The 22,074-nt window shown below is 35.5% G+C and overlaps 1 protein-coding gene across 50 annotated transcripts in view; it reads right to left on the minus strand.

Moving 5' to 3' along the window:
• The window catches only part of par-1, a 103,525-nt gene that overhangs the window by 23,216 nt on the left and 58,235 nt on the right, over positions 1 to 22,074 (minus strand). For 18 of the 50 annotated variants that reach the window (XM_073992076.1, XM_073992072.1, XM_073992077.1 and 15 more), the window contains exons 7-12: positions 21,028 to 21,140; positions 20,724 to 20,907; positions 20,494 to 20,614; positions 14,581 to 14,708; positions 14,345 to 14,504; positions 3,979 to 4,067 (exon numbers count right to left, since the gene is read on the minus strand). In XM_073992076.1, coding sequence (XP_073848177.1) covers positions 3,979 to 4,067; positions 14,345 to 14,504; positions 14,581 to 14,708; positions 20,494 to 20,614; positions 20,724 to 20,907; positions 21,028 to 21,140 — 795 coding nt within the window. The remainder of the gene's footprint in view (positions 1 to 3,978; positions 4,068 to 14,344; positions 14,505 to 14,580; positions 14,709 to 20,493; positions 20,615 to 20,723; positions 20,908 to 21,027; positions 21,141 to 22,074) is intronic. The other 32 variants (XM_073992088.1, XM_073992085.1, XM_073992089.1 and 29 more) reach the window with 2 other exon arrangements.

Here is a 22,074-nt window from a genome sequence, read left to right on the forward strand (position 1 = left end):
CGGAAAGGGTCTATAGAAGTACCCTTTCATTCGGAAATGGTCTATAGAAGTACCCTTTCATTCGGAAGGGGTCTATTGAAGTACCCATTCATACGGAAAGGGTTTATAGAAGTACAGTTTCCTTCAGAAAGGGTCTATAGAAGTACCTTTTCATTGGGAAAGGGTCTATAGAAGTACCCATTCATACGGAAAGGGTTTATAGAAATACCTTTTCATTGGGAAAGGGTCTATAGAAGTACCCTTTCATTCGGAAAGGGTCTATAGAAGTACCCTCTCATTCGCGAAAGGTCTATAGAAGTACCCTTTCATTCGGAAAGGGTCTATAGAAGTACCCTCTCATACGGAAGGGGTATATAGAAGTACCCTCTCATTCGGGAAGGGTCTATAGAGGTACCCTCTCATTCGGAAAGGGTCTATAGAAGTACCCTTTCATTCGGAATGAGTCTACAGAAGTACCCTCTCATTCGGAAACGGTCTACAGAAGTACCCTCTCATTCGGAAAGGGTATATAGAAGTACCCTTTCATTCGGGAAGGGTCTATAGAGGTACCCTTTCATTCGGAAAGGGTCTATAGAAGTACATTTTCATTCGGAAAGGGTCTATAGAAGTACATTTTCATTCGGAAAGGGTCTATAGAAGTACCCTTTCATTCGGAAAGGGTCTATAGAAGTACCCTTTCATTGGAAAAGTGTCTATAGAAGTACCCTTTCATTCGGAAAGGGTCTATAGAAGTACCCTCTCATTCGGAATGGGTCTATAGAAGTACCCTTTCATTCGGAAAGGGTCTATAGAAGTACCCTCTCATTCGGAAAGGGTATATGGAAGTACGCTCTCATTCGGAAAGGGTATATGGAAGTACCCTTTCATTCGGAAAGGGTCTATAGAAGTACCCTTTCATTCGGAAAGGGTCTATAGAAGTACCCTCTCATTCGGAAAGGGTCTATAGAAGTACCCTTTCATTCGAAAAGGGTCTATAGAAGTACCCTCTCATTCGGGAAGGGTCTATAGAAGTACCCTTTCATTCGGAAAGGGTATATAGAAGTACCCTTTCATTCGGAAAGGGTATATAGAAGTACCCTCTCATTCGGGAAGGGTCTATAGAGGTACCCTCTCATTCGGAAAGGGTCTATAGAAGTACCCTTTGATTCGGAAAGGGTATATAGAAGTACCCTTTCATTCGGGAAGGGTCTATATGGGTACCCTTTCATTCGGAAAGGGTATATAGAAGTACTCTCTCATTCGGAAAGGGTCTATAGAAGTACCCTTTCATTCGGAAAGGGCCTATAGAAGTACCCTTTCATTCTGAAAGGGTATATAGAAGTACCCTTTCATTCGGAAAGGGTATATAGAAGTACCCTCTCATTCGGGAAGGGTCTATAGAGGTATCCTCTCATTCGGAAAGGGTCTATAGAAGTACCCTTTCTTTCGGAAAGGGTCTATAGAAGTACCCTCTCATTCGGAAAGGGTCTATAGAAGTACCCTTTCATTCGGAAAGGGTATATAGAAGTACCCTCTCATTCGGGAAGGGTCTATAGAAGTACCCTTTCATTCGGAAAGGGTCTATAGTAGTAGCCTTTCATTTAGAAACACTGTTATAGAAGCATATCCTCTTTCAGAAAGGGTGGTTGTTGTTTTCTTCACCCATACATACACATATACTAAACCATTGATGGAAATTCTTGGGCGACACTGGTCTAAAGAGGGAAAGGGTCTTTCGGAAATTGCATATAGAAGCAATTTTCTCCACTGCAATATTAGAATGGAGCTGAACAGAAACGATGGCTTTATATGGTAGCAGCATAGAAACCTACGTAGAAGCAGCATGGGTTTGATGTTGGGTTGTCAGCCGCTAGACGACACACTTTGGTTTCGGGTCAATCCGGTGCTAAAGAACCCGTTGCCGTGGGATTGATGGCTTTATACGTCGGAGGTGCCAGCTAATGCTTTGAGGACTTGATTCCTAGCTTTCACTTTTAGGTTTTTATATATGTATGTATGTGGTGTCGTGTGACGAAAAGTGCTGAAGATTGCCGAAGACTACCCCCATTATTTTCTCCGATGGATATTTTAAGTTCTACATTATGTCTCGTGTCCAGAAAGTGAATGACTTTGTATGGATGGATAAAACAAGATTGTACTCCAACGTAAGAAATTATTGCCGGTGCCTAGATAGTCGCACATCTGAGTACTTACGTCGTAAATGTTAACGCCTGATGCAACGATGTTTAACCCCCATAGAAAGGGTTTCGGAAATCAATTCGATTGAGGTTGTTGTAATAATTGCAGGATGATTATATGCCTATATATGTTTTGGCTTCGATAGTGCAATGGTAAGGACTATCGATTCTGATTACTCTCCCACCGGCAGGAGGTTAGAATAGTATATTGATGTCGGCAAAGCTTTTTGAGAGGTCGTTAACCATAAAACACCAAAAGTTGACTAACAAATTAAATGTGTCAAGAACTTGGTAACATAACCTATTCTATGCTGAGGTACACCCTACACCTTGTTACCCTTCAGGAACGTGCTTACACATACATTTAGTTGCCATTTTGGGGGGCTCATTGAACAAAATTCGAAACTTAGCGAGTAAAATATGCAAAAAAAAAATGGAAATAAACAACATTTCGGCTGAGGCCCTGGCAGCTCATGTTACCAAACCTGTTTTTTGATACTCCTACAACAAATAAAAATTCCTCACTGCGAACCTGAATGAAAATTTGTCTATAGTTTACAAAAAAAATTATATAAAAAAAATAATTTGATTAATTAAAAAAATATATGAAAATTTTAATCAATTAAAAAACTCATTAAATATTAAAATTAAAAAAAAATAATTGAAAATGATTCCATAAATACAACATTACAATTATGAAGATATATTTATATATTTTGAAAGAGAAATGGTTATTGGAAAACAGTTTGGAAGTAGAGAGGGGAAAGAGAGAGAGAGTAGGAAACAAGTTGAACAAAAATGAATTGGTAATGGTTATTGTTATGGAAGTTGGGCGGATGGATGGATGGTTGGATGGGTGGGTGAATGGGGTTTTTTGGACGAGCGAGCAGCATTCATTCATTTTGGTGACTTGTAAGGCATTACATGTTTTGATTTTTGTTGTTAAGGGGATAAGGAAGTAAGGGGAGGAGTTGTAGCAGCTTGCTTGCTTGGCTTTGCTAGCAGCAAAAATTTGCCCAATTCAAATCAATTACACGTGCTTAATAGGTTTGTTTAATAATAAAAAATTAAGTTGGGTTAGTTGGTATACAATAAAGACAACAAAGAAAACATATGTCAACATATATAATAGAGATTATTACGGGATATATATTTTGAGGTTAGGGAAGATAGTTGAGAGAGAGAGGGGGTAGTTTAAAATAGAAACAAGATAATGGGTTCTTAATAAATTTTGTTTGTTTTCAGAAAAAAATACAAATATTTTTCAATAGAAAGTTACATACAGCAGAATGCCAATAATTCAAAAATAGAAAATTGAACGGTAATATTTAACTAATTTTATTAGGATTTTTTTTTTAATTTATGGGTCTATGAATTATTGATATTCTTGTGTAAAACTTTCAAGTGCATTCATTCAAGAGTTTTATACGTTTACATATACAGAAAGAGATTTGATATTTACAACATATATGTATGTATGTAATATAATTTAATAGTTCATCAAAGACGGACGACTGTTACTTGAAAGTTATATTCTAAACTCAATTGGTCTTTAAGGATTTTTTAAGCTTAAAATTACTTTCCAACTTTAACTATTTAAGGTCATTTGTATAAGAGAGGGGTGGGTGGTGGTGGTGGTTGGGTAGGTGTGTGTGTTTTTGAGAGTGACAGTAAAGATAGCAATCAATTTTTTTAGAGTGAAGTCTGTAAAATAGTTGTTGTTGTTCTTTGTTTGATGTCTAGTTGTTGTTGTAGTAGTAGTTGGTTTTAGAGATGTTGAGATTCATAAAGCAAAACTCACCCGAATGAAAGGTTGAACGTGATGGTACATTCCTGGGAAAATGTCTGCCAGATTTAACAGCCGATGTCACTCTAAGATCGTTGAAAACGCTGTTTCATTTTCATGTTCAATTGTCGTAGGAGGAGTATTTCATAGATTCATAAGGCGTAGAAACAGGCACAGGCGGGCATTCATTCAGTAGTCAGTTGTACATTAAAGGCGGGTAGGCAGGCAAGATTCAGGCAAATATAGGCAGAGCAGTGGCAGTGACATTTGTTGGTTGGTTATAGATTTTTTTGATTTTGGTTTTGGTTTTTTTTTCACGCACAAGGTTTTGTTTTATGATTTGTTCACATGGGAATATACAATAAGTAGTAGTTGTTGTTGTGGTAGTTACAAATCATTTGAATTGATGATTTTTTTGTAAATTAATTGATTAACAAAAGTTAAGTAGTAGTAGTAGAGGAGCATGCGGCGAGCAGCGACCAAGCATTTGTTTTGATTGGTTTGGTGGAACGGATTGATTTCGATTTTGAATTTCGATAATTTGAGATGATGATACGAGATCGCAAAGATTTGAGATTGATTTGATTGGTTGATTGATTGATTGTGGTGGTGGTGTGGTCATCATGCAAAAAGAAAATTTTCAAAAATAGAGAAAAAAAAGAAATGAAAAACAAAAACAAAAAAATGTTTAATAAATTAAATTCATTTCAAAATTGATTTTTGTATATAAATATAATATATTATACATTATTAAAATTAATAAAATATAAAATAAAATATATTATTATTTATATATTACAACACATAATAAATTTATATAAAAAGAGTGTGAAAAAATAAACAAAAAAATAGAGTGATATTGGTGTTTTTTCAGGTGTTTCTTTTTTTGATATACAAAAACAACTAAACTACTTAATAATAGAGAGAGAGACAAAGATTGATAAAGAGAGCGAAGATACACAACTACTAAGAGACGACTACATTAAGACAAATGAGTGTGTAAGGGGTATTTTTTACATGATTTTTTAAATTTCAATAATTTTTCAAATAATAAAAAAACTAATATGGCAACAAAAATTTCAAAAATACTGTGTAGTGATATTTCAAAAGAACAAAACAAAAATAAATATACACAAAATAATCAATAATAACAATCAAGTGTTAAAAAAAAAGCAAACAAAATAATAATTAACAAATATTTTACTGCACTTCAGCGACGGCGATTCCTTACTAATATTTATAGCAGCAATAGTTTTTGTGTGTAAAATTATGGCATACTTTTGTGAATTTTTAAACATAACCTCAATTTTTTTGGCAAATGTCGAAAATTAAGCTTTTAACTTTGAGAAAAGATTTGCAGATGCATACAAACAGTAATATTAATTTGTTATATTAATAATATTTAAGGCCCCCAATAGGAGTTGTTATAAACATAACCTCAATATCTTCAATCTAACCTCAATATCTTCATTCTAACCTCAATATCTTCAATCTAACCTCAATACCTTCATTCTAACCTCAATTATTAATTAATTATTACAAACTATTACAATTATATAGTCCCAATTATGCCATACTAAATAAAAATTTTGTAAATTTTTCAAATATAACCTAATTTTTTTTTTTTTTTTTTTTTTTTTGCCAAAACCCAACAATTTTGCATACAAACGGCAACAAATTAAGCTTTCTTTTGTAATTTTGCTAAAATATAAGGACTTAATCGAATTTGTTGTAAACCTAATCAAATATATTCAATTTTATCTAGATATGTTTAACCTAACCTCAAATATTGGATCTGTATTACAAACTGATACCATGTTATAGTCCCCAATTGCTAAAAAACATACTACAGTCGGATTTTCTAAAATTTATGGCATACTACTAAACTGGCATTTTATGATTTTTTTTAATAACCTCATTTTTTGGCAAATCCTAAATATTATGCTTTTAATTTTAAGAGAAGAGGTAAAATGCCTAAAAACCTTAACAGCCTTAGTTTCGTTTTGTTATATTGTTAAAATAAAGGGCCGCAATGGCATTGTTATAAACATTGCCTCATTATGTTCAATCTAACCTCAATATCTTCAACCTCACCTCAATTGTTGGATCTGAATTACAAAGTATTATAATTATATAGTCCCCCCTATTATTAAAAAGATGCTCAATTATTGGCTCTGAATTACAAACTATGCCGAAATATTACCTCTATTTTTCTGAAATATAATCTCTACAAATTTTATTGTTCTAAAGCTTCCGTGTAAATAATTGGTTGAACAAATTAAAGCCCAGCATTGATTTCTTTACCTCTGCTCAATTTTCTTTTGCCTATAGAAGACATCTTTTCTTGTCTATAGAAGACCTCAAGAAGACTTTTGTTGCCTATAGAAGACCTCAAGAGGTTTTCTGTTATCTATAAAAGACCTCTAGAAGTCTTCTGTTGCCTATAAAAGACCTCTAGAGGTCTTCTGTTGCCTATAAAAGACCTATAGAAGTCTTCTGTTGTCTATAAAAGAGTTCTAGAAGTCTTCTGTTGCTTATAAAAGACCTCTAGAGGGCTTCTGTTGCCTATAAAAGACCTCTAGAGGTCGTCTGTTGCCTATAAAAGACCGCATGAAGTCCTCTGTTGTCTATAAAATACCTCTAAAAGTCTTCTGTTGCCTATAAAAGACCTATAGAGGTCTTCTGTTGCCTATAAAAGACCTCTAGAGGTCTTCTGTTGCATACAAAAACCTCTAGAGGTCTTCTGTTGCCTTTTAAAAACCTCTAGAAGTCTTCTGTTGCCTATAAAAGATCTCTAGAGGTCTTCTGTTGTCTATAAAAGACCTATAGAAGTCTTCTGTTTTCTATAAAGGCCTCTAGAGGTCTTCTGTTGCTTATAAAAGACCTCTAGAAGTCTTCTGTTGCCTATAGAAGACCTCAAGAGGTTTTCTGTTGTCTATAAAAGACCTCTAGAAGTCTTTTGTTGCCTATAAAAGACCTCTAAAGGTCTTCTGTTGCCTATTAAAAACTTCTAGAAGTCGTCTTCTGTTGCCTATAAAAGATCTCTAGAGGTCTTCTGTTGCCTATAGAAGACGTCTAGAGGTCATCTGTTGCCTATAAAAGACCTCAAGAGGTTTTCTGTTGTCTATAAAATACCTCTAGAGGTCTTCTGTTGTCTATAAAAGACCTATAGAAGCCTTCTGTTGCCTATAAAAGACCTCTAGAGGTCTTCTATTGCCTATAAAATACCTCTAGAGGTCTTCTGTTGCCTCTAGAAGTCTTCTGTTACCTATAAAAGACTTCTAGAGGTTATCTGTTGCCTATAAAAGACCTCAAGAGGTTTTCTGTTGTCTATAAAAGACCTATAGAAGTCTTCTGTCGCATATAAAAGACCTCTAGAGGTCTTTTGTTGCCTATAGGAGACCTCTAGAGGTCTTCTGTTACCTATAAAAGACTTCTAGAGGTCATCTTTTGCCTATAAAAGACCTCAAGAGGTTTTCTGTTGTCTATAAAATACCTTTAGAGGTCTTCTGTTGTCTATAAAAGACCTCTAGAAGTCTTCTGTTGCCCTATAAAAGACCTCTAGAGGTCTTCTGTTGCCTATAAAATACCTCTAGAGATCTTCTGTTGCCTCTAGAGGTCTTCTGTTACCTATAAAAGACTTCTAGAGGTCATCTGTTGCCTATAAAAGACCTCAAGAGGTTTTCTGTTGTCTATAAAATACCCTTAGAGGTCTTCTGTTGTCTATAAAAGACCTCTACAAGTCTTCTGTTGCCTATAAAAGACCTCTAGAGGTCTTCTGTTGCCTATAAAAGACCTATAGAAGTCTTCTGTTGTCTATAAAAGAGTTCTAGAAGTCTTCTGTTGCTTATAAAAAGCCTCTAGAGGTCGTCTGTTGCCTATAGAAGACCTCTAAAGCTCTTCTGTTGCCAATAAAGGCCTCTAGAGGTCTTCTGTTGCCTATAAAAGTCCTCAAGAGGTCTTCTGTTGCCTATAAAAGACCTCAAGAGGTTTTCTGTTGTCTATAAAATACCTCTAGAGGTCTTCTGTTGCTTATAAAAGACCTACAGAAGTCTTCTGTTGCCTATAAAAGACCTCTGGAAGTCTTCTGTTGCCTATAAAATACCTCTAGAGGTCTTCTGTTGCCTCCAGAGGTCTTCTGTTGCCTATAAAAGACTTCTGGAGGTCTTCTGTTGCCTATAAAAGACCTCTAGAGGTCTTCTGTTGCCTATAGAGGACCTCTAGAGGTCTTGTGTTGCCTTTAAAAGGCCTCTGGAGGTCTTCTGTTGCCTATAAAAGACCTCTAGAGGTCTTCTGTTGCCTATAAAAGACCTCTAGAGGTCTTCTGTTGTCTATAAAAGACCGCATAAAGTCTTCTGTTGTTGTATATAGAAGACCTCAGGGGGTTTTATGGAGGACCTCATGTGGTCTTCTTTTGACTATAGAAGTCATATTATAGTGGTCTTCTGTTGTCTATATAAGATTATAATTATTATTATTATTGAGCTTAGGTTCAGTTAGAGGGGTTTCTATCTGATTCTTCTGAAATGTTTTTCACTGGTGGACCTTCTATATATATGGATATGTTCAGAGAGACTTCTTATATGTAAGATCCGTTCGGAGACACATTTGTAAATAAAAGCATTTATAAATAGAAGACATTTTCTTAGATGACCCCCTTAGGGAACGACATCACGCGCGCTTCGTTTATGAAGACAATTTAGAGGGGTTTCTATCTATTTAGGATCCCTCGAGAGGGCCTTCATTTTATTGAAATCCCCTTTAGAGGGTCTTCCACCAATAGAAGACGCCTTTACAGGTTAATATATCTATAGAAGATTCCTTTAAAGGGGCTTCTACCTACAGACGACCCCTTTAGAGGGTGTTCTAACTATGGAAGACTCCTTTAGAGGGAGTTCTAACTGTAGAAGACCCTTTAGAAAATTTCCTAACTATAGGAGACTCTTTTAGAGCTTCTTTCAACTTTAGAAGACCCTCCTATAGAGGCTCATCTAAATTTAGATAACACTTTATAGGGTCTTTAAGTCATTCTAAAGTGAATTCTTTCTTTAGACAATCCCTTAGTGGAGCTTATATCTGTAGACCCTTTAGTAGGGCTTCTATCACTATACGACCACTTAAGAGGTTCTTCTAACTACAGAAGATTCCATCAGAGGATCTTCTAAATATAAAAGACCTCTTTATATGTAGTGTCTTCTTGCTGTAGAAGTTACCTTAGAGTTCTTTTAACTACAGAACCTCCCTTTAGAGGGGTTTCTAGCTGTAGAAGGTCACTTTAGATGGTACAGAAGACCCCTTTTATAGAGACTTTATCTTCAGAGAATCTCTTTATAGTGACAGATATCTACTGAAGACCCCCAAGAGGTTCTTCAAACTATAAAAGATCCCTTTAAAGTGTCTTCTGACTATAGAAGAGCCCTTTAAAGGGTCTTCTAACTATAAAAGACCCTTTTAGGGATATTCTATAGTTAGAAAGACCCCTTTAGAGGGTTTTCTGCCATCAAGTTAAATGACAATTTTCTAATCATTTTCACAAATTTATGTTTGTAGCTTTTAGTTTGCAGGATTTGTCATAATATTGTCTTTTCGAACATAACCTTTTCTTCAAAAAACTCCAAACATAACCTCATTTATTGAGTAAAAATGTTGGGCTGTCAAGTTTACTGGCCTTGGGGGCTTCCTTTATAATAATTTGATTTAATTATTTTTACATTTATGAAAATTAGAGTTTAGATAATCCATATATTTTACACACAAAAAACTAATGGTTACACACCATGGTGTTTGTAAATTTGCAATCTACTGTGATTGAAGAAGGAGATGGTGGTTGTGGTGATGAAAGTGGCAATGGTTAAATGATACTCTTGATCATCACCAACTCGTTTTGTTGGCATAGCAGCGCAAAATATTAACTAACAAAACCTAGCGCAACATAGTAAATACCTACAACAGCCTAAAAGTATGCTTTAGGATAAAACAAGAAATTACACAAGACTTAGTCCTCAAGAAAACTGTTTCTTCCTGTCATTTAGCCTAGTTTTATGATTTTTTTTTCTAGTTGTAAAGAAGTTTTTAATTTACTTGGTTAGGGGGAGATTAAGTTTAGCATAGAAAAGGTGGGGAAGAGTGAAGGTACGGGAGTTATAAGTAGAGCTGAAGCTTTCTTGTAAATAAGCTTTTTTCTTATTAGCTAGACCCTAATGCAAATTCATTTAATCTTGTTTTTCTGTTGTTTAGTTTGTAAATTAAAGTTATTACTTGAAAGCATTTTGGTTTTGAAAATGTTTTTGTTTTTTTTAAATTATTCCAAAAAGAAGGTAGAGGTGGTAGAAATGAAAAATTTCAAATCAAAATTATATTCTCAGTTTTGCATTTTTCGTTTTACTTAAATTATTATACTCACCCATGGCATATTAATGTAGTAGTGGTTGGTGGTGGTTGTAGTGAAGGAGGAGATTTTTTATGGTATTTTTTTAGAGATTGTAGTAGTAGAGGTACCATTTTTTTGTTGTAGTAGATTTTTTTTTGGTTTAATTTGAGTTTTGGTTTGCAATAAAAGTTTTACAACAACAATACAAAGATTGTTTGTTTGTTTTTTATGATATATAAAAAATAAAAAATGAAACATCAAAAATATAATTAGTGCTTTTGGAAATTTATAATTAAAGTGTGTGTGTGGGGGGGTGGGGTAATGGGTGTATAATATATGTAGAGGAGGTGGGGTGGTGGATTGTGTTTGTGTTGTAATACATGTGAAAAAATTATAAAGACAATATATATTATTGGTTGGAAATTAACAATAAATTATTAGAAACCAAGAAAGGAAATAAGCCAAATGTCGGAATATGCCGACAATATTATAAACTACACCACTCTATTGTAGTAAAATATCAAAATATCCTACATAACCTCAATACTCAACATAATCCTAAGCATTGATTTCTAATCATAAGTGGTCCTAATATGTTATACAATCATCACAATTATTACAATTATATTGTATTATACCATCAAATTAAAATATAAAACTTAACCTCAAAAATTAATTTATCACAACCTCACAAATCGTGCCTTCATAATGAAAAAATAATGTCTAGTCTTTCCAATCGTTTACTTGATTTATTTAGAGTGTATTCTAACTATAGAAGACCCCTTTGGGAGCCTTCTAACTATAGAAGACACCTTTAGAGAGTCTTCTAACTATATAACACACGTTAAGAGAGTCTTCTAACTATAGAAGAAACCGTTTAGAGGGTCTTCTAACTATAGGAGAATCCCTTTAGAGGGTCTTCTAACTATAGACTGCTTAGAGAGTCTTCCAACTTTAGAAGACACTTTAAAAGATTCGTCTAGCAATAGAAGATACCCTATAGAGAGGCTTCTGATTATAGAAGGCCCCTTAAGACGATCTTCTAACTATAGAAGACTACTTAAGAGGGTCCTTAAACTATTGAATGCCCCTTAAATGGGGTCTTCTATCTATAGACTATATCAGTGATGATCAAAATCACACATTTACAGATTATAACTTGAGCTAGTGTGAGTGGAAACGTAAACAATGCGTTAACGGAACGAATGTGTTTACAGTGTACGTGTGTATGGTATGCCCGCGGGCATAAGAAAGTTGTTGTTGGTGGCCATCACTGGACTATATATAAAGGGGTCCTTTGGAGGGTGTTCTAACTATGGACGACTCCTTTAGAGGGAGTTCTAACTGTAGAAGACCCTTTAGAAAGTTTCCTAACTATAGAAGACTCTTCTAGAGCTTCTTTCAACTTTAGGAGACCCCCCTATAGAGGCTCATCTAAATTTAGATAACGCTTTATAGGGTATTTTAGTCATTTTAAAGTGACTTCTTTCTTTAGAGAATCCCTTTAGTGAAGCTTCAATCTGTAGACCCTTTAGTAGGGCTTTTATCTACATACTACAACTTAAGAGGTTCTAACTACAGAAGACTCCTTCAGAGGATCTTCTAAATATAAAAGAAGGCCCCTTTAGAGGGGCTTCTAGCTGTAGAAGGTCACTTTAGATGGTACAGAAGACCCCTTTCATAGGGACTTTATCTACAGAGGATCTCTTTATAGTGACTGATATCTACAAGCGGTTCTTCTAACTATAAAATATCCCTTTAGAGTGTCTTCTGACTATAGAAGAACCCTTTAAAGGGTCTCCTAACTATAAAAGACCCTTTTAGGGATCTTCTATAGTTAGGAAGACCCCTTTAGAGGGCCTTCTAGCTATAGAAGACCCTTTAGGGTCACTCCTAACTAAAGAAGACTACTTTAGAGGTTGTTTTACCTCTAGAATTTCCTTTTATTGTGGGGCTCCTATCTATGTACGGCCCATAAGAGGGTCTTCTAACTAAAAAAGACCTCTTTAGAGGGTTTTATTCAGAAAAAGATCCCTTTAGAGGATCTCTTTATAGTGACTGCTATCTACAGAAGACCCCCAAGCGGTTCTTCTAACTATAAAAGATCCCTTTAGAGTGTCTTCTGACTATAGAAGAACCCTTTAAAGGGTCTCCTAACTATAAAAGACCCTTTTAGGGATCTTCTATAGTTAGGAAGACCCCTTTAGAGGGCCTTCTAGCTATAGAAGACCCTTTAGGGCCCCTCCTAACTAAAGAAGTCTACTTTAGAGGTTGTTTTACCTCTAGAATTTCCTTTTATTGTGGGGCTTCTATCTATGTACGGCCCTTAAGAGGGTTTCCTAACTAAAAAAGACCCCTTCAGAGGGTTTTATTCAGAAAAAGATTCCTTTAGAGGGCCTTTAGAGGATCTCTTTATAGTGACTGACATCTACAGAAGACCCCCAAGCGGTTCTTCTAACTATAAAAGATCCCTTTAGAGTGTCTTCTGACTATAGAAGAACCCTTTAAAGGGTCTCCTAACTATAAAAGACCATTTTAGGGATCTTCTATAGTTAGGAAGACCCCTTTAGAGGGCCTTCTAGCTATAGAAGACCCTTTAGAGCCCCTCCTAACTAAAGAAGACTACTTTAGAGGTTGTTTTACCTCTAGAATTTCCTTTTATTGTGGGGCTTCTATCTATGTACGGCCCTTAAGAAGGTCTCCTAACTAAAAAAGACCCCTTTAGAGGGTTTTATTCAGAAAAAGATCCCTTTAGAGGGCCTTTAGAGGATCTCTTTATAGTGACTGCTATCTACAGAAGACCCCCAAGCGGTTCTTCTAACTATAAAAGATCCCTTTAGAGTGTCTTCTGACTATAGAAGACCCCTTTAAAGGGTCTTCTAACTATAAAAACCCTTTTAGGGGTCTTCTATTGTTAGGAAGACCCCTTTAGAGGGTCTTCTACCTATAGAAGACCCTTTAGGGCTCCTCCTAACTAAAGAAGACTTCTTTAGGGGTTGCTTTACCTCTAGAATTTCCTTTTATTGTGGGGATTCTATCTATGTACGGCCCTTAAGAGGGTCTTCTAACTAAAAAAGACCCCTTTAGAGGGTTTCATTCAGAAAAAGACCCCTTTAGAGGGTCTTGTAACTATAAAAACCCCTTTTCTAACTATAGAAGGCTCCTTTAGACGGTCTTCAAACTATAGAAGACCACTTTAAAGGGATAGATAGAGTCTTCTATCTATAGACGATCCAATTAGTGGTCCTTCTATCTTGTATAGAGGTTTATATTTATAAAGGCAGCCCACATGAATTGAAGATTCGAATTTATAAAAAATGTTCTTCACTTCAAGGAAGTGATTTAAAATATTTGGTGTCATTGTTACACATTGTTAAAGAGTGGTGTAGCTTATATAAATCTGTCACATAAGAAGCCCATTTAACAAAAAAATTGAAGCTGTTTATAAAAACAAAATAAGTTAAGAGGTAGTTGATGTTGATCAAGAAGTTCTGCTGAGAGGAGGAGAAATTAATCAAATTTTCAGTTCAATAAAAATTTTGTTATTAGTTTCTATTTTTTTCTTCTTTGCATAGTGAAACGAAAAAAAAAACGCAAGCTCATGTTTTGAAACTTTTTGGTAATGCGAAGAGAGCGAGAGAGACTGAGAAGCGTTAGTAATGAAGTATGTATTAAGAATTTAGTTTTATAAAATGTCAATCAAATGGCTTTGGAAGGGGTGTTAAATGTTTCTTTGCATTAATTTGAAAATAAGTGGTAAAAAGAAAAAGTGATTTTGGTGAGTTGTTTGGTTTTTCTAGGTTCTTTTTTTCTTAATAGCAAGACAAAAACAAAAAGAGTAACAAACACAAACAAAATGGACAAATAAGAGATGACGTTAACAAAATTATGTACTAAAATAAACAAAACATAGGATCAAAGAAAAAAAGATGTTCAAAAGAATTTGTTTTTGTAAAAAAGAAAGAGTAGGAATTTGAAAAAAAAAGAAGTGTCTTATTTGCATATACATACTTTGAGTCTGTTGAAATAGCATTGGTTTTCTCAGTTGAAGAAGTCTTCTCATATAAAGTGGTAGAACGTCTTGGCATCATGCTAACTGTAGCCGCTGGACGATTACTACTGTTTGTGGGATCATATTTAGGTGTATAACGTGGTTTCGGACTACTAATAGCTGTGGAGGAGAACAAAAGGAGAAAAATATTAATTTGTTTCCTAGTAGTTGAGTTATGATCATCTTTTAAACTTACATGTATCTTGTGTCGTCAACAATTTATGAGTGGCTGAGGCCGGCCTTTGATTTTGAGCCGATAGACGTGCTGTATTCTCTTTTATGGTAGCTGAATCTATGGTATTTTGACGCTTAAAGTTGCTACTACTGTAAAAAGGGGGAAAGGAATAAAATTAGTATAAAAGGTAGAATTAAACAAATTGAGGTTATGTTAACATAGAAAAATAAAATACAGCCCAATTATGAACGGTCTCTCACCGTGAGTTTTCTCTTTCTCGCCTCCTCCCCTATTATAAACATCATATCGCCGTGAGTGATGTTATGTTCTCACTGTTCCCTTATTATAAACAACAAGAGGGTGAGCAAAACTCACGTTCGTGAAAAAATTAGCTATTACAAATGTAAAAAAAGTGAGAAAAAGAGGCAAATTTCTGCTGAAATTTCTCACTACCGAAATCAAAGTGAGTTGAACAAAAAAATTTAAGTGTGAACATTTATTTTAAAAAATACGAATATTTTGTATCTGTAATGATAATTAATTGTATTTTAGGTTGAAAGTAACAAAAAATAATAAGAGATTTTTTATGTTGTGAGGTTATTGTTGACCTTTGGACGCTATTTTCTTTGGTTTTAATTTGGCTTGAGGTCAACTTAAAAATTTAAAAACAAATGGGCGCTTTTGTTTTTATTCTTATAAAAAGAAAGAAATATCATTATTATAAATTTCTACCATAATGTTTATAGTTGCATAAAACGAATGTTCTTGTTTTTTAAAGCTTAGGACATTGACCGCTAACATTTTTTCAGAGTTCTTTACGAATTCGGTCTGAATCTCTGAATTCTTTCAGAATTTGGTACAAAATTGGGTCTACCTTCAGTTCCAAGAATGGCATGTAACTATCCACTGGAGTTATATGACTAGGTTTGGCATCGCACCATTAAAAGACGCAGAGTGCTGTGCATGGTGCTATCAATATTTGCCTAAGAATTTAGACGACTGCAATATCCCAAGTATAGTTGAGCAAAAACTACTCTGGTTTGTTGTGGACTTTATTCACACTATATTTGTTTACATTAGAACCTGCGACTATGTGAAAGCTATTCAAAACTACTTGAAATGCTTGTTGAGCAAGGGATTCTATCCAGTATGGTTGGGCTTCCCTCTCTAGAACGTGAAGATCATTCTTGATGGACCTAGTGTGTCGGGCCAACCCACCCAACGTTTTAGTTACAGTACTTGCTCGGGCATTACCGTGAGAGCCATCCCTATCTCACGGTAATGCCCGAGCAAGTACTGTAACTAAAACGTTGTCCGTGGTATGTATCAGTGAAGGAAGGCCTAAATCGAGTTTTCAGGTATGGACAGATCAAAAAGGTACATTCTGCATAAAGCGGCTCACAACTATACAAGGACCCAATCAGGAGCAACCCATGTCTGCAATTGTTATTCCTAGAGAGAGTAATGTACACGATTTGGATCTTTTGGGGTCGCAGTCTTGGAAAGAATGGGAGATGGTACTAAACACAACTTCCACTTCATTTCCTTGGTATTCCTCAGAATTTGCCTTTTCTGTTATCACCCAAAATGCAACATTAAACATTTACTTATTGTAGCCATTTAATGACGTTTTTAAACGACATTTGTTCACTTTTTTACGATTTTCCAATAAATTTCATGAATTCTTCAGTGTAAATAAACAATTTTCACATATCTGCCAAAACAAAAGAACAGCTGTTACAGATGTTGCCATGTTGTTTTAATGTTGTATTTTCTTTTACCAATATCCATGTTCTTTTACAGTGGATTGTTAATAACTGACATTTTTCTTGCTAGAAATGTTTATTAATTTGAAAATTTATTTATTTTTTATACAAAAAATAAGAATTAATTAATCTCAAAGTTATTTGTGCAAAAAATGACGGTATGGCAACACAAATTATTATTTCTAGGGTTCACAAGTCGCGCCATTATTTTCCATTTTCCGACTTGTCAACCCTTGTTCACTTTTTGTGCTCCTCCCTGCTCAATCATAATAGCTCGAGCAGGTGAAAGTGAACTGCAACTCACTTGTGAGTAGCTCCCTACGTGAAGATTCATAATCGCTATGAAAATAATAAATTAAAATTCCATCTATAGAAGACCCCTTTAAAGGGGTTTTTTACTGTATAAAACCCCTTTAGATGGTTTCCTAACTGCATAAAACCCCCTAAGAAGGTCTGCTACCTGTATAAGACCACTTTGGAGGTTCTTCTAATTATAGAGAACACCTTTAGTATGCCTTATAACTGTTAAAGAACCCATTCAGTTACACACGACTGCTTTAGTGGCTTTTCTATACGTATAAAAACCCTTTATATGGTCTTCTAACTGTATAAGACCCCTTTTAATGGGTCTTCTAACTATATAAGACCCCTTTAAAGGGTCTTCTAACCCTGTTAGACTCCTTTTATAGGGTACTTTAACTGTGTAAGGCCACTTTAGAGGGACTTCTAATTATACTAATATAAAAGTATAAGACCCCTTTCTTCTAACTGCAGAGAATCCCTTCAGTTGCACACGACTGCTTTAGTGGTTTCTTCTAACCGTATAAGGACCCTTTAGATTGTCTTCTAACTGTATAAGGCCCCTTTAGAGGTTCTTCTAACTGTATAAGACCCCTTTAGAGGGACTTCTAACTGTGTAAAACCCCTTTAGAGAGACTTCCAACTGTATAAGACCGCTTTAGAGGGCCTTCTAACTGAGTAAGACCCCTTTATAGGGTCTTGTAAATGTATAAGACTACAGAGGATCTCTTCATAGTGACTGCTATCTACAGAAGACCCCCAAGAGGTTCTTCTTGCTATAAAAGATCCCTTTAGAGTATCTTCTTTAGTTGCACACGACTGCTTCAGTGGTTTTCTTCTAACCGTATAAGGACAGTGTATGAGGCCACTTAAAAGGGACTTCTAGGGGGTCTTCTAACTATATAAGGCCCCTTTAAATGGTCTTCGAAACCTGTTAGACTCCTTTTATAAGGTATTTTAACTGTATGAGGCCACTTTAGAGGGACTTCTAATTATACTTATATAACCGTATAAGACCCCTTTCTTCTAACTGTAGAGAAGCCCTTCAGTTGCACACGACTGCTTTAGTGGTTCTCTTCTAACCGTATAAGGACCCTTTAGATTGTCTTCTAACTGTATAAGGCCCCTTTAGAGGGTCTTCTAACTGTATAAGACCCCTTTAGAGGGACTTTTAACCTATAAGACCGCTTTAGAGGGCCTTCTAACTGAATAAGACCCCTTTATAGGGTCTTCTAACTGTATATGACCTATACAGGGCCTTCTAACCCTGTTAGACCCCTTTTAGAGGGTCTTTTCACTGTATAAGACCTCTTTAGAGGGTCCTATAAATATATAAGGCCCCTTTAGAGGGTCTTCTAACTGTATAAGACCCCTTTAGAGGGACTTCTAACTGTGTAATAACCCTTTAGAGGGACTTCTAACCGTATAAGACCGCTTTAGAGGACCTTCTAACTGAATAAGACCCCTTTATAGGGTCTTCTAACTGTATAAGACTCCTATACAGGGCCTTCTAACCCTGTTAGACCCCTTTTAGAGGGTCTTTTTACTGTATAAGACCTCTTTAGAGGGTCCTATAAATATATAAGGCCCCTTTAGAGGGTCTTCTAACTGTATAAGACCCCTTTAGAGGGACTTCTAACTGTGTAATAACCCTTTAGAGGGACTTCTAACTGTATAAGACCGCTTTAGAGGGCCTTCTAACTGAATAAGACCCCTTTAAATGGCCTTCTAACCGTATAAGACTCCTATACAGGGCCTTATAAACCTGTTAGACCCCTTTTAGAGGGTCTTTTCACTGTATAAAACCTCTTTAGAAGGTCCTATAAATATATAAGGCCCCTTTAGAGTGTTTTCTAAATGTATAAGACCACGTCAGAAGGTCTTCTACAACAGAATTCCCCTTTAAACGTGTTTTTATTTATATTAGACCTTTTTAGAGACGTTTCTATTTATATTAGATTTATATAAGACCTCTTTAGAGAGTCTTTTAATTATAGAAAATCCCTTAGAAGTTCTTCTATTTCTAGAAGATTTATTTGGTGGTGTTTCTATTTAAAGAAGACACCGAGATAGGGGCTTTCTATTTATATAAGACACCTACTATAGAGGGGTTTGTAGTTATAGAAACCAAGGACACATTTTCAAAGGCTCTTCATTCCATGTAAGACCCTTTAGAAGAACTACATTCCATGTAAGACCCTTTTAAAGGGTCAACATTCTATATTAGATCCCTCTATAGGACCTTCAGTTCACAATCCACATTCTATAGTAGATCCCCCCTATAGGGTCTTCAGTATCAGACTTCTTTAGAGTATCTTCTACAAATAGAATATCCCTTTAGAGGGCCTTCTTTTTATGGAATTTCCCTTTTGATTGTCTTCCTTCCTCAGAAGACTCTTCTAGAGGACCTTCTTTCAGTGGAAGACCCCTTTGAACGGTCTTCATTCGATAGAAGACCCCTTCAGAGGGTCTTCAGTCTATAGAATACCCCTTCAGATGGTCTTTAGACCGACTTCATTCCGCAGAAAACTCTTTTAGAGGTTCTCCATGCCATAGAATACCGATTTTTAAAGGCTCTTCATTCCATGTAAGACCCTTTAGAAGATCTACATTCCATGTAAGACCCTTTTGGAGGGATTCCAGGTAAGACCCCTTAAGAGGGTCAACCTTCTATAGTATATCCCTTTATAGGATCTTCAGTCTACATTCCACATTCTACAGTAGGTCTCTCTATAGGTTCTTCAGTATCAGACTTCTTTAGAGGATCTTCTACAAATAGGGCCTAGCGGGCCTTATTTCTATGGATTATCCCTGTAGATTGTCTTCATTTCTCAGAAGACTCTTTTAGAGGACCTTCTTTCAGTGGAAGACCCCTTTGAAGGGTCTTCATTCGATAGAAGACGCCTTCAGACGGTCTTCAGTCTATAGAATACCCCTTCAGAGGGTCTTCTTTAGATTGACTTCATTCCGCAGAAAACTCTTTTAGAGGTTCTCCATACCATAGAATACCCCTATAGAGCGTTTTCATTCTATAGAAGAACCCTTTTAAAGGGTGTTATTTTCAGTCTATAGAAGACCTCTTTTAGAGGGTGTTATATTCAGTCTATAGAAGACCCCTTCAGAAGTTCTTCATTTCATAAAGACTCCTTTAGAGAATTTTCATTCCACAGAATATTCATTTGGACGGTCTTCTCTCAATAGAAGACCCCTTCCACAGTCTTCTAGATGATTCACTTTCAATAGAAAACACATACAGAGGCCTTCTTTCAATTGAATATCCCTTCATTCAATAGAAGCCCCTTTAGAGGATCTTCAGTCTATAGGAGACCCCATTATAGGGTCTTCAGTCTATAGAAGACCCCTTTAGAGGATCTTTGTTAAATAGAAGACCCCTTTATAGGGCCTTCAGGATATAGAAAACTCTTTAAGGTTATCATTAAATAGAAGACTTCTTTAGAGAGTTTCCTAGCTATTCGTCTATAAAATTCAGCTCGTCTATAAAGACTACCTTCGGTTCGTCCATAAAGACTCAACTCAGCTCGTCTATAAAGACTCCTTTAAGCTCGTCTAGAAAGACTTCTTTCAGGTCGTCCATAAAGACTCCCTTCGGCTCGTCTATAAAGACTGCCATCGGCTCGTCTATAAAGACTCCCTTCCGCGCGTCTATAAAGACTCCCTTCAGCTCATCTATAAAGACTCCCTTCGACTCGTCTATAAAGACTCCCTTCGGCTCGTCTATAAAGACTCCCTTCGGCTCGTCTGTTGGTTGGTTGTTGGTCTTAAAAAATTTTCATTCTTTTGATCAATTAAAAATTCTATCTTATTGCCTTTTAAGCTTTCATTTCTTCATATTTCCCAAAATACTCACATTGAAGATCTTTCCGCTGTTGATCCAGTGCCAGCAATTGCATAATTAGTGCTGGTCGGAACGGTACCAGCTGTTCCTGTAGTAACAACTTGAGCTGCAGCATTACCACCAGGTGCGACACCTTTAAAAAGGGGAAAAAATAATAAAATTTAAGATTAGTATTTGAATTTTTATTAAAATTCAAAAAATTGGAGTTAGTATTTAAAAAATCAAATAAAAAAAACACATACGTAAAGTATCAGCCCCAGAGGATGCCCTTCTACTTGGTTTTGTACTAGAAGCCGAAATACTTCTGTGGACACCACGGTGTGTTGGGCTTTGTACCGAAGTATTTGCCGAAATTGCAGTTCCATCATTACCCGATATATTACGTAATGAAAGTGAAGAACCAGAACGAGAGCCATCACTTTCAGGCTATTTTTGTTGAGGTGGGGGGAGAGAAGAAAAAAGAAAACAAAGAGAGAGAGAGAATATGTGTGAGAATGGACAATGACGAAATATGGACATGAAAGTTTCTGTTTCGGTTGTACTTACATCAGTACTTTTTCTTCCCAGCAATAAATATGTTGCGAACACATCATCATAACGTACTTGAGACAATGATGCCTCAATTTCCTGTCTATTATAGCCCATTGCCACTAGAGCTTCTATATATTGTGCAAAGGATGATTTGTAGGGGGAGGCGATTGCATAAAGATGGCGCCATCATCATCATCATCGTACGAACATCATACATAATTGTAAAAATTGGAAGGAAATAGAAAATTATAAACCATTAGCAATCTAATTTTATAATTCACACATTAAAGGTGTTGTAGTTGGATTGTTATTGTTGTTGTTGTTAAAACGATTATCTCTCAAAAAAACATTTCAATATTCGTTTCATCTTTCACAAAATGCAAATTAAATTCACACTTTTTTCACACCTTTATTCTAATTTGTAATGTTTATTAATTTCGCGCATTTAAACAAAATAATGATGAGCAAATATTAGCCAAAACCCAAAAAGTTGGATCAATTATGATTGGAAAAATATAGATTGGGTTTTTTTTTTGGTAATTATTACTAAGAGGGGAAATTATTGTTCAGGGGACGGAGAGAGGAAGGAAGCTTGATTGCGGCAACTGCTGCTGGTTTGTTGTTGGCATGGAGAAAGATAGAGAGTAAAAAAAAGTCCACAAGTGCGTAAGCTAAGACAAAGCCTGATATAAATAAATACAAAATAGCATTATAAAAGAAAGCAATTTGGAAAAAATACATGTGGGAAAAAATTTTAAATGTAGTTCTCCCCCTAGGGAAATATTTACATTTGTTACAACTTGTGTACTTCATTCATTCAAAACCAACAGAATATGGTCACGACAAGGAAAAATCATTTAACCTTTTGTTTTCTATTTCTAACTTTGTTAACTAAACTAACTAAAAAAAGAAGCGCCAACATTTAATCCAATTTAGTTGTTGGTTGGTACGTCTTTACTATTCAAAAACCTTCTCTTTGTTCTTCTATACCCTACACCACATATTGAGAGTGTTATAAATTTGAAAGACATTTTGGTGACATCATCATTGTAGTTACAAAAA

The sequence above is a fragment of the Musca autumnalis genome, unplaced genomic scaffold (assembly GCF_047663935.1).
Source record: "Musca autumnalis isolate F117 unplaced genomic scaffold, ASM4766393v1 scaffold_5, whole genome shotgun sequence".
Taxonomy (NCBI): domain Eukaryota; kingdom Metazoa; phylum Arthropoda; class Insecta; order Diptera; family Muscidae; genus Musca; species Musca autumnalis.